Below are 17,062 nucleotides of genomic sequence, written 5' to 3'. Positions count from 1 at the left end.
ATATAATTTATAGAAGTTTTGGCTCTTAAAGAAGTATATCAAATTTCAATATTATTCTTATCTTTAGCTCCCCGTAGATTTTTGTGGTTTGTGAAGCTTTGGCATAGGCTAGAGTGAAGTTTAGGGATTCTAGGGCATATTTAGGGATCTAAATGGCTGAACTAGGGTAGTTTGCTCAAATTTAAGTTTGGTAAGTTAGACCTAACTGAGCGAGTTGAATTGAAGCAAAAGTTTATCATTTCTCACTTACTAGCCTTAGGAATGACAATTTATGTTTCGACCCGTCAACCTAATCTATAAACAACTTGCTTTAAGGAGGTTCAAGTTTTGGCATAAACAGGTTTGGATCATAAACAAGTCGACCCATCTAAATTTGTTTATTAAATGGGCTGAATTCAGGTTTTGCCCTCCGACCTGTTTAATCTATTTTGACCCATTTAATAATTGGTTGGATCATGAACCAACCAATTTAATCCTTTAAGAAATGTTTAATCCGTTTTAAAATCTGCTTAACCCGTTTATGTCCTATTTAACCTGACCCATTTAACCTGTGTAATCCATTTATATCTATTTAATCCATTAAAACCTACTTAACCTGTTTAAACTTATTTTTCTTGTCTCCATAAAAAAAACGACCTAACTTGTTTGATTAATAAGTTATGCAAGTAGGGTTATCTATTTAATAGATAGATTGGGTCCATATCTAAATTTTTGACCAAGTTAATAAATGGTATAGATTCGGGCTAACAAATTTTAAACCCAACCTACACCTAACTTGATTCGTATCTGACCCAAACCGGCCCAAATGCCACCCCTAACCAGCCCTAAACTCAACATAGACCCAATCCTTTGATAGCGGCGGTTTGGAGCAAAATGTTTTGGAGCAAAATGTTGATCCAAACCAACGGGTCCGGGTCTAAGTCCGGCTACCTGGATCCGAACCGATCCAAAAGAACCTATAAGTTGGACTGTGTTCGCAATTTCCCATCCAACCTACAAGTCTGCTGCGTTCATCGCTAACTAGTCAATGGAGAGAAGCAACCGGCTCTCCTCTTATCCACTCCTCCGCTTCCCCTTCCTCCTGTTCCTCCTCCTCTCATCGTCGGCGGCGCTCACGGCGGCGACATCAGAAAACGCTAATAAAGGCGCCTCCTTTTCCGCCGCCGAGGCGGAGGCGGCGGTTTCCCGATTCCAGGAGTACCTCCGGATCAACACCTCCCAGCCGGACCCCGACTACGCCACGGCCGTCCGCTTCCTCCGCGCCCAGGCCGACGCTCTTTCCCTCGAGTCCGACGTCTTCGAGTTCGCCCCCGGCAAGCCCCTCCTCCTCCTCCGGTGGCCCGGCCGCATCCCCTCCCTCCACGCCCTCCTCCTTAACTCCCATACCGACGTCGTCCCCGCCGAGCCCCTCAAGTGGGTCTATCCCCCCTTCTCCGCGGCTCTCGACCCCTCCACCGGCAACATCTACGCCCGTGGCTCCCAGGACATGAAGTGCGTCGGCCTCCAGTACCTCGAGGCCCTCCGTCGGCTCCGTGCCGCCGACTTTGCCCCGGACCGCACCATCTACCTCTCCTTCGTCCCCGACGAGGAGATCGGGGGGAACGACGGCGCCGGGAGATTCGCCGCGTCGGAGAAGTTTCAAAAAATGAAGGTCGGGGTGGTGCTTGACGAGGGACTGGCGTCGCCGGGGGAGGAGTACAGGGTGTTCTACGGGGAGAGGAGCCCCTGGTGGCTAGTGATCAGAGCGCGGGGAGCGCCGGGGCACGGGGCGAAGCTTTATGATGGGAGTGCGATGGAGAATTTGATGAAGAGTGTGGAGGCCGTGAGGCGGTTCAGGGCGGCACAGTTCGATTTGGTGAAGGCTGGGGTGAAGGCCGAGGGGGAGGTGGTGTCGGTGAATCTGGTCTACCTCAAGGCTGGGACGCCATCACCCACTGTAAGTTTCTTGTAGATATGTGATCTTTAGCTAGCTGCTAGCTGTGATGTAGGTAGATACGTTCTATTTACTATTTGTTCGTCGAGACAAAATGAATTGACTAGTTATTTGTTTCTGACATTATGGTTGTGAAGTTCGCTGGGTCATAGAATATGTGGTGAATTGCTCATCGATTCGTAGGTTTTCAGAAGGTCTGTACTGAGTGTTTGTGCAATTGAATGTAAAAGACAACTCAGGAGAATATTGAATTTACTTAATTGATCCATGGTTAGGCATTTGGGGTTCAACACACACGCACAGAGAGAGAGCCTGTCTAGAGAAAAAATATCGTATGATTGGGCAGGTTGAGACTTCTTTGATTCTCTTATAGACAGAATTAGTTTTGGAGCTAAGCTTATATTTGATTCTCTATCATAATAAATGGGTCTTCATTTGTCTTTTATTTCTTGCTTGTTATTGAAGTCTTGAAAGAAAGTAAGAAAATTGGCATAATATAGATTTATGAGTAGATGCATGCTTTACAATGTCTCGATGAAGGTCAACAAAATATACTAAGTGGATATTATGATAGTCCTTTCTAAACCTAATTTTGAGGAGATAGAATATGTTTCTTTTGCAATCATGTCTGATCAAATTGTGATAAAGCATACCTAACATAGCAATAATGGTGGGGATGAGATGGTAGATCCTTGAATGCAGGAATTTGTTTTAGGAAGACTCAAGTACACGAATTACTATGCCAAAACCAGGGCCTAAACTAGTTGCCAGGTGGTACGAGTCTGTATGCCCTCGTGTCGTTCCGTGCCGAGCCCGTATCGACACAGTAGAGGAGGCGGGAGAGAAGGAGACCCGGAGAGAGAAAACAAAAGAGAGAGAAGAGGGAAAGGGGGAGGGAGAGAGAATGAGAGTGACGGAGGCTAGCGGAAGGCTAGAGAGCCGTGTGGAGAGATGGAGGGGCTCCACCTCCAGTTCTCCTGTTTCGTTCGAAATAGGGGTCCCGGAGGGAGCCCATTTTTATTTTCAAAATTTTTAAGTGAAGGAGAATTGGAGGCGGAGGCGGAGCCCCTTCTCCGCCCCTCCGTGTGGCTCTCTGGCCCTCCATCGGCCGGCTGCCACCCTCCCTCTCTCTTCCTCTTCCTCTCACCCTTCCACTGCTCTCTCTCTCTCTCTCTTCCTCTCTTTCCTTCTTCTCCCCCTTCGTTCCAATTTTTCGTTTGGTTGCCGAAACAATCCCAGTCTGCCGCCGGCACGACTTAGTATGCTTCGAACTGGACAGTATGGGATGGTTCCGCCGACCATGCTCAAATACTACTTCATAATCTGGAAGGAGATTTAGCTTCCAATAGCGATGACTAATATAGTTTTAAGAGTTTGAAAAGTTCTAATTCGACACTTTTTGGCCAGCGGTGGTGTTTTGTATTATTTTATTTCTATTAGTTGTGGTTGTTAATTCCTCCTAAGCATCCACTGCCATTTTTTGGGATTCAGAATTTTGCGCATAAATGTCCCATGGCTTTGGATCACATGATTGGGATAGTCTAGAGTGCTCGATAGGCAATTATCAAAATAGAATTTCGAGGATCTTAGTGATATCATAGGTTTTGTTAGCATGTTACTATGTTTGTTCCTGGTAGACAAGGGTATTAAAGGTGGTAAAATGGTATTGTTTCTTTCATTCAATGGGAGGTTCTCCGTTAAGTCTCTAACATACCTTTTCCATCATCACTTCCTACTATTTTGCCAACATCTAGTATTTCATTAGGTCATCCAAGTCTTTGGAGCCAATTAATTTCTTCAACTTGTTATTGATGCACCAAATTCTTAGAATGAGCATGAGGTAGATGGGAAGATTAGGGGGACCACTTGAATGAAAGCAAATCTTCATCCTAAAGAAATAGATTCGTGTTTCCATATAGCATCATCTATTAGAGTACTAAACAGTGTTATTCATATAATGCTTGCTAATCTCTAATTACCAAAGTTTTGCTTGAACACATTGTAGGAGATATCTCAAAATTACAACCCATATATCTTGCCATGTTTGGACTTATTAATCAAAGCTTGTCACATTTACCTTGATGACTTGTTTTTTTATATGATAACTTAAAATCGAAAAACCATTCTAAGCACTCCAGGAGCACCCGAAAACAAATAATTCAACTAACTCTACTTGTTTTTTAAAAAAAGAAAGATTGTGTATGCAAACTGGAGGTGGGTCGTAGCTCCAGCCCTTTCATTACCCTAGGATTCTCAAGTTATTATCCCTTAGAGGCGTTGGTAGAGCATCTCAAATGATGTGTAATCTAGTTGATTACCAGCGAACAGAGGATCGCCTATTTTCAACATTTAGAACTATGAAATGAACCTTGGGATTTATTGATGAAGACTGAGAGAATAATCAATATATATAACTAAATAACAACACCATCCACTTGCAAGACTCTCTCTTCAAAGTATGAATTGAGTCATCCCTAAGTCACATTATCATATGCTTGCTGCAATTTCATTGTCTTAAAATAGATCATGTCAATGCTTCCATGATTATTTTTTTTTAATTTTGACTCTCAACTTTGTAGCCATGCTCCTTGCATGTATGATTTATTGAAACCTTATAAAGCATAATGACTTTGTTGGCTATAAGCATGAAGTTTATTTCTCATTCTACAAAACCCAAATAAAAAAAGTAGGCACAATGTTTTTTGTTCAGTACTCGTGAATATTATTTGATTATTGAAGGCCTTGAGGAAGTTGTGAATATGAATTCAAGCTTTTTCAGTGACAAGCTGTCGCACAATTGTGCCCAAAAATTTCTTTTTTCAGGGTTTTGTCATGAATCTGCAGCCATCTGAAGCAGAGGTAGGCCTTGACATCCGAGTCCCTCCTAATGCTGATACTGAAGCATTGGAGAGACGTATTGCTGAAGAATGGGCACCTTCATCACGTAATATGACATTCGAGGTAAAGAGTACTTAGTCTTGATATTTGAATAGTGTTTATGATGCATAAATATCTATAAACTTAACTCATAATATATGCAATTCCTAACTTTTATTTGAACCTCTCTTCCATCAAGAGTCAGATGGAGTCGTCCTTGTCATGGACAGCAAGCTGATATCTCTGGATTCCTCTTCTATTAAGCTGTTAGATAATTTTCTGAAGGATTGACATCCTATGCCACATAAATAAACTTTGAAGAAACCTAGTTATTAGAGCACTTAAGTGATTTTCTTTTGGTTTATTACCATTAGTCGGCCCTCTGATCCAGGGCAATCCTTAGACAAATGGCATTTAAGCAGAGTATAGTTGGTTGACTCTGTTGCTACTTTTGACATTCAATAAGTAATACTCAAAAAAAGATGCAAGGCTTTAATTTTGATTTCCTTGTTCAAGCTACAATGAAATTTTCATAATTATAAATGTATCCCAATTCTATTTCATGGATTCTTTTGCTCAAATTTTGTTACTCTAAAGGAAATTGGACTTGAACAGAAGATATGGATTGCTTTATGCAGGATATATATATATATATATATATATATATATATATATATATATATATATATATATATATATATATATATATATTGGTTCAATATTTATCGACAAGTACTAGTAGGTGATACTGAATTTAATATTGGTCCTATGATGGTATATTGGGATGGAAAAGTTTATGATATGTTTTGGTTGATACAAGAGGAGTTTGGAGTAGGATTTATATTCTTAAGTCATCTGAAATCATGCGAGTCAACTAGTTTGATTGGTAAAGTAATTGTGGAATGAGTACTGGTGACCCGACTCTAAGTCCCGCCTGCACTAGTTTATTACCTCAATAAATTGGGTGGGTCCAGATACCCCTTCATATTGTATCAGAAAAGAAAGTCATCTGAAAATCATCATTGGAAAGAAAAAAAATTGAATCTTGCATGTGGTGCTATCTCATTTTGGTGGTTTTGAAATGGTGTAGCTTTATAGTTCTTAATATGTCATGTTTGGGCAGTTTAAGCACAAGGTTTCTGTGCATGATCTGTTTGGAAAGCCAGCCATTACGGCTGCTGACAATTCCAACCCATGGTGGATGCTGTTGGAAGAAGCTATGAAGAAAGCCAATGGTAAACTAAGTAAGCCAGAAATATTCCCAGCCTCAACTGATTCTCGATTTTTCAGAGAACGAGGGATACCTGCATTTGGTTTTTCACCAATGGCAAATACTCCTATATTGCTTCATGGCCATAATGAGGTTTGTCCTTCTGCCCCTGTTATCAATTTATCCAAGTTCCTCTTTCATGATGTGGCTGTTTTTTAATGAGACTGGAATAGCAAGAGAAATGGACGTATCAAATGCTTAGTGTAATGATAGTTCAGCTAAAATGGTCAAGAATGTTCCCAATTTTAACTTGAACTGGAAAAAATATTTAATAACAGAAATCATGACAATTCCAAGGCCCATTAATTTCATTTGTATGATTATGTGGAAGATATGCATTTTGCATGAATGATGCATGTGTGCAAGCTCATATATATAATGCAACTATTCATTTTCCATCTGCATGTATTGCTTATTGTGAAAAAAAGGTTTTTTTTTTGTTTGATCTTACAATGATAACACCAATTTTTGCCTTTATGGATCCATTTAATTGCAATTTTATGTACAGGCAAATAAGGGCCAGTTTGGTTGTATTACTCAGACTCTGTTTTTACTTTTATTTTGATTTTGCTTTTGTTTCAAGTATTCCGAAATTACATACATGTTTGGTTCTCACACATGCTTTACATTTTGAAAAACAAATAATAGGACTCTTTTGTGTTTATTTCTGTTTTCAATTTTCTAGACTTTAAGAAATTTCTACTACTTGAAATTTTTAATAATTTGGAAATAGTTAGCATTTGAAACGGAGTGCAACAAAAGGTTGCAGACATTTTTTTTGGATACTGATGCTGTTTTTCTGGTTTCACAAACTAAAAGAAAGAATTCTAGTGCAAGCACACCCAAGCAGACCCCATCAACTAGCACATATACCCATATTTCTGGACACGTAGAGATTCTGTAAGTCAGTTTCGGATAGTAAATTATTTGGTGCCCAAGGCAAATGCTGTGCAATTGATTGATTTGGAGCATACACCGAATGCCATTGGAATTTGTTGATTGAACCCGGCATCTGATTAATTGATTGAAGTGCGCTGGGTTTTAAAAAAGGTTATAATTGTACTTGAATAATCCACATAAATAATGAAACTTTGGATATTGCCAATTTAAGGAGAGGGGGTGTAGGGGAGAAAAAGGACCGGTCTCAAAAAGTTGAGGGATAAAAATTAGTCAAGACTATTAAAGAAATAGAAAACTGATGCTTGTTGCTTCACTTGCACATGGTAAATACTATGCTAGTCATTGATTTGGAGCATATGGCTGATGCCATTTTAGTTTGAAGATTGACTCAACCATGCATATGATTACTTGATGACTTTGATGCAAGTGCATCAGTTTTAAACTAAAGTTAAATTAATATTTTTGAATAACCTTTACAAGTACAAATGTTGACCCTAAAGGGTTGATTTTGATTTTGATGATACAAAATAGTTGAGTCAAAAGTTGACTAAGCTATTGTTTTGAGTTTAATTGATTAATTTTAGAAAGCAAGAAAAATGCCTCCAGTAACTCTGAAGTGAAGATTATCTATCTAAAGCTTCACATCAAAAAGCTAAACTCTAAAAGGCCATGAAAGCAATCCTTGGAAGCCCACTTGCAAAGACAGAAAAATTCATTCTGAGCTATTTCAAGAGTCGACTACAAGTTTGCAACGAGTTGACCCCGATACATTGTTGCTGAGTGATATGCCTTCACGAGCCAACTCCAGCAAATCGTGAGTCGATCCAGAACCGAAGACAGACAGAAAGCTAATAGTTTTTTTGAACAGCCTTTGCAAGTACCAGCTTTTAGGCATTATCATTAAGAAAAGGGGCTAGCCTGGCTGTCATGCTGCTTAGCCTTGAAAAGCAGGCTACTCAATCTCAAGAATTAAAACAACAGGTTAAAATTAGTCAATATTGAAAATTATAAAGAAATGATGGGTTTGCCACCATTTGTTACTTGGGTTGAGAATCAAACTCATGCTTTTCAATATTTTTCGTTTTTTAAACTCTTTTTCAATATCTTACCTGAAAATATATATCTACTCGCTGGGCCAGTTTATCTGGGCCTGCTACTCTTACAGTTTATTAGCCATTCTAGATTTTCTGTAATCATGTTGGAGTCTTTATATGCCCCTGTGAGCATCTGATATATGATCTACAAAATTTTGATGCAGTTCTTGAACAAAGATGAGTATCTGAAAGGAATAGAGATATATGAGTCTATCATCAAAGCATTTGCTTCTTACAAGGGTGACACCAAGGACGAAGAATCAAGGGCAGAGCTGTAAGCATGGAGGCTTTTCCTGTTTCTCATTGTGCAGGTGATTTGAGTGCTAGAGAGTAGCATGCTGAAGGGATTACATCGAGGTCAGTGTGAAACCCGAGTATCAAAAATAAAAAAAAAAAATCAACAGGACTTATATTTGGTGTTAACTTACATTAAAGATTATGTACATTACATGAATAGGTCAATATGGATTGGGATACAGTATATTCAATGCTGAAATACGTGCTGGCACCATTGCTATGTTTTCCATTTTTTCAAAGAGTCTCAATACTTTCCTACAAAGTATGCCATTCCGTATTCAGTACCGGTTTGCGGTATGGAGTGTCGATCCTTGTACTGGACATACTGATATGGTAATAGAGTGGCATCGATACAGAGTCTGACCCTGAGATCACACGTTTTTCCAGCATCCTCCAAAGCACAGCATCCGCCTCCTCTGAGTTCCTACACTTGCAATACATTACCAAGTAGAGCACTACTGAGATTTAAATTCCTCCCATACTTGAGCACATGCACGTGAACTTGCTTCCCATCTCCAACTGCACCAAAACCCCCTGGTTTGTCAAAAACCCAGCCCTCTTCTTCATCTGCCTAAAGAGATCTATAGCCTTGGAGCCATCCCCACTCTGAGTGAATTCCCCAATGATTGTATTCCAAACAACCAAATCCTGAGTGACCACCTTTTGCATTGTTAAAAAGTCAACACTCCTGCTCCAACTTTCCAAACTTTGAGCAGATACCAATGAGAGAACTCTCATTAAAAAATCCATACTCCTACTCCAAATCTCCAAACTTCGAGTAAATATCAGTGAGAGAAACTCCTAATAAAGAAGAAGACAAGACAGGTCCGTAACATGCGGTTCTAATTTTTTGGGGGCTAAAAGATGGTGCCAAATAAAAAAAATATATTTATTTTATATTTTTGTGCTATGTTCATCCATATGTATTCTGTATGTATGTACACCGATATATACATATATTTTTGTAGAGATATGTTGAAGAAACGTTTCCATTCAAATTGTTGAGTAACTCCAATGTCATGCTTGGAAGATCCAAAAAAATTTCCTTCATTTTTGTTTGAGTCTGAAGTCCCCCCTCCTTCGTGGAATTGGTTCGGCTCAAGATATGGTCCAAAGATGTGAAGCGAAGGAGAAACCTACATCCAATCTGCAGAACTAATAGGACAATTTAAAAGCTGCATTTTATGGAGTCAGAAAAAAAAAAGAATTTTTGTTTTTAAGTGAACGAAATTTTGAAGCATCTCCTCAAATATATATTTTTTTTTTTGGTAGAACGACTGCTCACCAGTATCTCCTCAAATCTCCAATACATGACAGAATTTGAGATTCGTGCACTCCATCGTGCATTCATATCTCAAAGTTTGACGCGTGCTAATACCATCTACCGTCATGTTCGCGAACTTTCTCGCGAACAAGGGCATAGTCTGTAAATTCCTTCCCTCTCGTGCGATCCGCTTCCCCGACTTCCCTCTCTTTCCCCACCTCCTCCTCCATCACCGCTTCCGCCCTTCGCCTTTCCCACAATTCAAGACCCTGGCCGAAAAACCTGGCTATTTCCGTCGATCATCGCCGGAGAACCCAGAAATCCGGTGAAATCTAGACCCTTAGAAGGAGGAGGAGTCGAAATCTTAGGGCTTGGCCGTCGGACCCCGCCTGCGGGGACTCGTGGAAGGGAGGCATGTCGCTGAGGATCAAGGCGGTGGTGGATAAGTTCGTGAAGGAGCTGACGGAGGCTCTACAGGCAGACATCCAGGATCGCATCATGAAGGAGAGGGAGATGCAGAGCTACATCGACGAGAGAGAGCGGGAGGTCGCCGAGCGCGAGGCCGCGTGGAAGGCCGAGCTCTCTCGCCGTGAGGTAATAAAAAAAAAAAAAGATTTTTATGTCGCGGAGATCAGGAATTCCTTCTTCTCCTCTCTTCTTTTGATATGAATGCTATTCTAGTTATGCTCGTGCAAGAAGGAAATTATAATTGGAACTGAAAAGATTGAATCTCTTTTCGTTTTGGTTGGTGATTGGGGTTTGCAGAGGGCGAAAATATTTGTATTTTTTGTTTCGTTATCAACAGTTTCGAGTGGTATGGATCAAAATAGAGACGTCATACTTAGAGCTGCGAAAAATAGAGATAAAATGGGAGGATAGATTAGAAAAGACGTCGACAAATGCGGGATATAGGGGAAAAAAGAGCAATGCAATAACATAGAGCTTCTTTTGCTGAATATATTTTGTGTACGCATGTTTGTATTTTTTTTTGAATTGTTTCACCAATACTTTCTGTTTTCATGAAGGTAAATATATTAATATGTGAACATTATTAAAGATAACCTCTAAGTAGTTGAAATTTTAGTTATCTAGATATATGGTAACACTAACTTTAACTATCAGGTCCTAATTAACACAATCCATCACATGGGTATGGTTATGTTTTCAGACAGTTATGTTTGAAAATGTCTTTTGGACAGTATTGTCCATACTTTTTGTCTAGAACATGTCTATCCAGGAATAACATGTGGTTTGGGTTCAAGTTGAATAACCATTATGTTCAGGCTCTCGAAAGAGACTTGAACAGTTCAAACATTTGTGATAGCCTTTCTCAGATGAAGGTATTGGTGGGTTCATCTTTAGCTCTTGCACTGAGGTTGTTTTCACCAATAGTGCTTCTTTGCTATCTCTTATTACTTACATCATTAATTAAGATTTGGCGGGCCAACAAATGCAATTTGCCAATTTCAAGGTTATCTTTTTCTCACATTTGCTTAACAGATTAACTGATGGTTCATGATATTGTACCATACTCGCAAACTAGGACTGAGACCATTCTAGCATTATAATTTCCTTTTTAAAGGAACAAAGATCTTTTTTTCCCTTATTGATCATTGAGATTATCATGTCCAATGCCATTCCTTTTTCTAAGATAACCTTTCCATGCTTGTTTTCCATGGGAATATTGTGTTGGAAGTAATATATAACAATATCTTTCTTGTCATTAAGATCTTATTTTGTTAAGATAATTACCTACATTCTTGTCACCTTCTTAAGAGCACATGGATTTCTTTGATAAAAAGTTTTTTTTGTAGCTCTGCATGCCTTCACTTCATTGTATGAGTTTGACAGGCTTTCCGCAGTATACCATAATACTGTAATTTGCTTGTAGTGAATGTTGATTCTCTATAGTTCGCTATGTTATGAACTTAGGAAGCTTCACAAAGTTGTCAATTTTCCCCCTTTCCTTTCCACCTTTACTCCATCAGGTTATCAGAAGATTATGAACGTTAGCTAAATCATACCTTTTTTGGAAGTACATCGTAACCAATTTCAGCATGCTTGACCCCAATTCATGAGAGCATTCATTGTCAATATACAGTTTCAAACTTTCAGTGCAAAGGAGCCAAATGATAAGATACACTTCGGTGTTACCCTGCGATAACTAGGTTCAAGACGACTGGCACCTCTTTAAATTGTATAAGAGGGGAGTTTGGTATGTCGGTCAGCCAGTTATCAGGGGGCGAAGTTACTCCCGTGTAACAGAAAGTAGTTATGATAGAAATTCTGTATAGGAAGTCATAAATCTATATTTGCATATTGATCTGAAGGAATTCCTTTTCATCAATCTATTTTGGAACATCAATTGCAAGTATAGTAAAAGGGCAATGATGAGAACAAACTTTCCTGCTTGCATACCTTACTGCAAAATTCTTATTGGACTTTGGGATTTAATGATTCTCTTTAAGGCACCTTTATAGTTCTGAGAAACCTTGGTGAATGTCCATGCTCAAAGATCAGCGCATTCAATGCAGAAGGTTGATAAATTTGCCTTTTGACTGTCCAAAGTAAATGTTCATGTTTCTTTGCCCAAATTGTGTCTGAAAACTTAATACAACTTGGCATTGCATGGCACGCATTTTTGTTTCTTTACAGACCTTGTTGTTTGTCCACAATTAACAGACACAATGCTAATATAATGAAACAAGAAATATGATGGTGATGAAGGTGTAATTAGATTTGTATTATCTCAATTTCATCAGGGCCATGTGCTGTATAGTATATTAATGCTTCTTATAGTTGCTATTATCATTGTACTTATTCAATATAGGCAGATCCAGATTTCAGTTCTAAAGTCTATTGCAGTGCCCTTAGGTTCGAAACCATGTAAGGTTTACCAATTGTCTGGCTGGTTTTGACTGATGGCTTGTTTGGTCAAAACATTTCAAATCCATTTTTAGAAAGTTCAGCTGTGGACATGTGGATTGATTTTAATTGGAAACATGTCAAAACAAAAAACAACTGTTTCATTCCACTGTTCGCTTCCCATCATCAAAAGACTGAAATACCATGAAAAACACTTATGTTAACAAAACTTTCAAACCTTGGTTATGTTTATCAATGAAATTTTTTATAGTTTTATGTATTATATGTTGCATTGTCTCAATTTGACAAAACAAGAATATCTTATCTACAAAGGTACAGATATCGAGCATTCTACATGATCAATAGAGTTAACAAGCTAAAAATTTCTCTGAATTTATATTTGAACTACTGATTTTTTTTTGTGATAAGGAAATTGATGATTAAATAGGAACCACCATCCCTGTTAGATGCATGTCTAGCATATACATTTGTAGTAGGTTTAAATTTTCTTGCATTTTAGGATAAGAACATGATTCTGCCTCCATTTACTACATAAACATTTAGCATGATAAAGTTACCTGGTTCCTTGCAGGCAGAAATTGCCCGTCAAGAGGCCAGGCTGAAGATGGAGAGGGAAAATCTAGAGAAGGAAAAGAGTGTCCTCATGGGCACTGCATCAAATCAGGACAACCAAGATGGTGCTCTTGAGATCACTGTCAGTGGTGAGAAGTACCGGTGCCTTCGATTCTCCAAGGCGAAAAAATGATATTATGAGACAAATAAAGAGAATAGAGCATCCTGGTATTTGTCCAACTATCTTGGTGATTAACAAGGACCAGGTATAGATATTCCAAGGATTGAATTAGTTTTTGTCCAAGCATCTTGGTGATTAACATTTGATATTGAAGTAGCATTTATATTTGATTTTTTGTAGAGAAAATTGGCCTAATATGTTAATGCATATTCTTTTTTTCTAAAGTTTGCATTCTATGAGAACTACAGCAGGCTTCTGCTTATGTCACCAATGCTCTTTGTTTTTTTCTCATGTCAGTTTTAGTTCTGAAGGACTAGCTGGATAAAAGCTAAAGATTTATATATGAAGTTGATGAATCAGGCTTTGCTATATGAAAAAAGTTGACATGGCTCCCATATTCTAGAATGGGCTTCTATAAAAATCCTATGAATTTAGGTTTCCTTGGGTGCAATTTTATCTTCACCATTTACCTTTGTTGTTCCCCCATGGAAACATGGAAACATTTTCTGACACTTAGCCTTATTATTGCCTGAATAGAGTTGGAGAGATGTTCTATTAGTTGTATGAAAAAGGGATTATTGAAGTTTTACATCGAACAAATGTTCGTAGTCTGAGTTTCAATACGAAGTGGTACCTCATGATCTCCATATAAGCATCACCTGCCTCCGGCATTACAACATCAGCAGGTCCTTCTGCCCTCAAATAAATTTTCCAAGAGGTCAGCTAAACAAAATGGGGCAACATCTTTGTAACCTTGCTAAAGTTTAGTAAGGAGACTGTTCAGAAAGACCAAATTAACCATCTAAACTAACCTATCAAATCACTTCCATCATGGAGGTGTCAAAAAAAAGGGTGGATCGAGCCACTTTATTGCAAATTGAATATATGACCTCCGTTATAGGTTTCAGTGCCAGAGCAAGTCAACCAGCGATGATTGGCTCTAGCTGATAATAAAACCTAGAAGGCATTTTGGTCCTAAAATCTAAAAACATTATTAGTACAGCTTACAATTAAACTGTTATAGTGTGCATGTATAGCCTTTTAACAGTAATTTCTACATAATCCTAATGGTTTAGGAGTTAACGAGGGAAAATGATTTATTTGCCCGCTAGATTAATCCTACTAGGTTGTAGTGAGGGCAGGCTGATGCATTCTCTCTCTCATATTGCAAGGTGTTTTTTGCTATGCTCTTTCTATGGTAACACAGCTTCTTTGAGCATCTTGTTCCACTTTTGGCGGCACACTTGACAGGTAAAATGGTCATATAAATTTATAAACTATACTGTCATCTAGAAACCAATGTTTATTAGAAATTCACATCATACTCCATTTGAGCATGTACGTTACTTGACACTGAGAGTGGAATTGCACCAACATGTAGCTACCGCAGTTGCTATTCAAACTGGCAATTAAACTTCCATCCATTGCTAATTATATTGCAATAGCTATCAAGCAAAGAGTGTGGTTCTATCTAGGTGCACCTCTTTCTGGTTCAAAGCTTAGATCTTTCTGGTTCAAGCTGCACGGGCTACTCTCCAACAATCGGTTCTCTAGCCCACTCCAATTTATACAATGTCTAGTTCAGCATTACCTCAAGGGTGTTGGACAAATTGGAAATTGAATACAGAGCTTTCTTTTGGGGTCCCTCAGCTAATACTAGGAAGTTACAGCTAATTGCACGAGACAAGATTTATCATACTAGAAATATTGAGAACTTGGCCTTCAATCTTTTTAGGTTAGAAGAACTGCATTAATCGGCGCAAAGCGACCGGTTACATGATCTTGCATTCATGCTCTTTATGGCGGCAAAGTTGCTTCTGCTAAATATAAATTTCAGGGAAGATAGGGAGGACCATGTACCACTGAGAAGTTTTTCCTTTTGATATGAAAGATGAGCTCAAATCGGGATTTATTGACTTATTCAAGCATCCCTGGATATCTACAGTTCCTCTTCAATCACTGCCTATTATTCTAGATATGGATACTTACAACGAAGATCTCATATGTCATGGCTGGTGGAATTTGGGATTATGAAGCTGTCTGCATTGTTTTTTCATACAATGATTTTCTTTTGAAGCTTAGCCTCAATCCCCCAAACACTCACTCAATGTACAAAAAAAAAAAAAAAGGTTAATGTATATGCAGATAAACAAGATTCTGAGGGTGCATTTGCTCACTCATCTGTGCAGAGAATGAGAGCACATATAATGTTCTATTTTAGATGGGTTTTCTTGCTCTATTTTAGATGAAATAATGTAAGGAAAGGAATTTCCTGGGGAAAAAAAAAAGAGGCAAGCATCCAAAGAAGTGCACATGATGCCAAAGAATGCTGAGCTCCCACAAGATCTGGTGCATTTGGTAACTTATCTGTGCGGTGGATGAGAGCACATATAATGCTCGGCCTAGAAAGGTTCATATATTTGCTGTACGCCTGTACTCAATGTTCATCGGCATTGAAAGCATGTCTTCATGTTAATGGCATGCACCTTCATATAATGGTCTTCTTGAACCATACATAAAGCGGATTATACACTAAAAATATTACTTTTGCGGCGCAAGCTTTTTTTTTTTTCTTTTTTCTTTTCAAACAAAATTAATTATATTTATCATTATTTTTTACCAGCAGAAGATAGAAAATACAATTCATCAAATTCATGAGATATCAGAGAAAAGCTAAACGTCAAAAAATAGTTCACATTGAGTTTTCAAGGTAAAGATACTATTATATAAGAGATGGATCTTCATACAACATACAGATTTTATTTCCCCCTCAAAATAGTGATAGATTTTGATTAAATTTGATCATAATTGTTCTTCCTTTCTGCCAAATATAAAATCATAATATATACATGTTAAGATTAAATTATAATCACTATATTTTTTATTTAAAAGGTGATTACAATATTTTACAAAATTTTCAAAAACACATTTCCAGAAAATTAAGATTACTCTTGCTTATTCATCATAGATATAAAATTGTTATTCCATTCTTATAAAAATTACTATTAAAAATAAACAAATAAATACTCAAAACTTTTAAATAAAAAATCAATTTTATGAACATAGATTTGTTTTGTTTAGGAGTTATAGAGAACCAACCAATAGGGTAATTTGAACCGTACACGAGAAAATATTCATTTAATGTCAATACATAGTGAATGGGTAGAAAGCGATGGTAGCGACTTTGTAGACTTCGACAATACTGTAGACACTAAATCTACCAAGAATCTAAAAACATCCCAAGAAAAATTGATTGACTAGACATCGATTTTGAAGCTTCTACATTCTTATTTATAATAGTTGTTAGCAATTACTGTAACTTTTTTGTGGTTATGGGAGTTGGAAAATTAGTACATAAAGTTTTTTCAAAAGCACAATCATGCTGGTAAAATAACCCAAGTTCAGTCTTGTGCATTTGTACATATGTATTTGCATATGTTTAATTGCATATATATTTGTTGTTAGCAATTACTGTAACTTTTTGTGTTTATAGGTTGGAAAATTAGTGCATAAATTTTTTTTCAAAAGCATAATCATGCTGGGAAAATAATCCAAGTTTAGTCTAGTGCATTTGTACATATGTATTTGCATATGTTTAGTTGCATATGTATTTGTTTCCGGTAGATTTTATTAATATACAATTCTAAACTTATAACCATAATTTTTGAATAGTTAAAAATCAATAAAAAAATAAAATAGGGAATGTTAGATTGTTAGCTTGAGTTTGAGGTATGTGGTCATTACCCTAGGCTCTAATAAACTGTTCCCACTAACTCTAATCTAGCCACTGATGATATGATAATTCATT

The 17,062-nt window shown here is 37.8% G+C and overlaps 2 protein-coding genes across 5 annotated transcripts; both read left to right on the top strand.

The window, feature by feature from the left end:
- The first annotated feature begins 987 nt into the window (after positions 1 to 987).
- Positions 988 to 13,496, top strand: LOC103705188 (aminoacylase-1). Of its 4 annotated transcripts, none has more exons than XR_603750.4 (5): positions 988 to 1,936; positions 4,757 to 4,894; positions 5,934 to 6,173; positions 8,239 to 8,431; positions 13,093 to 13,496. XR_603750.4 is itself a non-coding variant. In XM_008788821.4 (4 exons), the coding sequence occupies exons 1-4, from the start codon at positions 1,028 to 1,030 to the stop codon at positions 8,350 to 8,352; spliced, it is 1,401 nt and encodes a 466-aa protein (XP_008787043.2). In that variant the 5' UTR covers positions 988 to 1,027; the 3' UTR covers positions 8,353 to 8,610. The 4 variants fall into 4 exon arrangements, 2 of the variants coding, with proteins under 2 accessions (XP_008787043.2, XP_008787044.2); XR_603751.4 differs by lacking the exon at positions 13,093 to 13,496 and adding an exon at positions 8,532 to 8,930; XM_008788821.4 differs by lacking the exon at positions 13,093 to 13,496 and having other exon boundaries at positions 8,239 to 8,610.
- On the top strand, positions 9,652 to 13,496 carry LOC103705187. Its single transcript, XM_008788819.4, has 2 exons — positions 9,652 to 10,229; positions 13,093 to 13,496. Exons 1-2 carry the CDS (start codon positions 10,050 to 10,052, stop codon positions 13,264 to 13,266), a joined length of 354 nt encoding a protein of 117 aa, XP_008787041.1. The 5' UTR covers positions 9,652 to 10,049; the 3' UTR covers positions 13,267 to 13,496.
- Positions 13,497 to 17,062: the final 3,566 nt, after the last annotated feature.

The sequence above is a fragment of the Phoenix dactylifera genome, chromosome 11 (assembly GCF_009389715.1).
Source record: "Phoenix dactylifera cultivar Barhee BC4 chromosome 11, palm_55x_up_171113_PBpolish2nd_filt_p, whole genome shotgun sequence".
NCBI classification, from domain to species: domain Eukaryota; kingdom Viridiplantae; phylum Streptophyta; class Magnoliopsida; order Arecales; family Arecaceae; genus Phoenix; species Phoenix dactylifera.
Note: the sequence above shows the minus strand (reverse complement) of the source record. Positions and strands in the feature narration are given on the sequence as shown.

Bases quoted from the DNA above. Each gene is read 5' to 3' on its own strand.
- LOC103705188 (XM_008788821.4), top strand. From the start codon at position 1,028: ATGGAGAGAAGCAACCGGCTCTCCTCTTATCCACTCCTCCGCTTCCCC. The intron at 4,895-5,933 runs GTAAAGAGTACT...ATGTTTGGGCAG, and splicing joins CACGTAATATGACATTCGAG to TTTAAGCACAAGGTTTCTGT. The intron at 6,174-8,238 runs GTTTGTCCTTCT...ATTTTGATGCAG, and splicing joins TGCTTCATGGCCATAATGAG to TTCTTGAACAAAGATGAGTA.
- LOC103705187 (XM_008788819.4), top strand. From the start codon at position 10,050: ATGTCGCTGAGGATCAAGGCGGTGGTGGATAAGTTCGTGAAGGAGCTG. The intron at 10,230-13,092 runs GTAATAAAAAAA...GGTTCCTTGCAG, and splicing joins CCGAGCTCTCTCGCCGTGAG to GCAGAAATTGCCCGTCAAGA.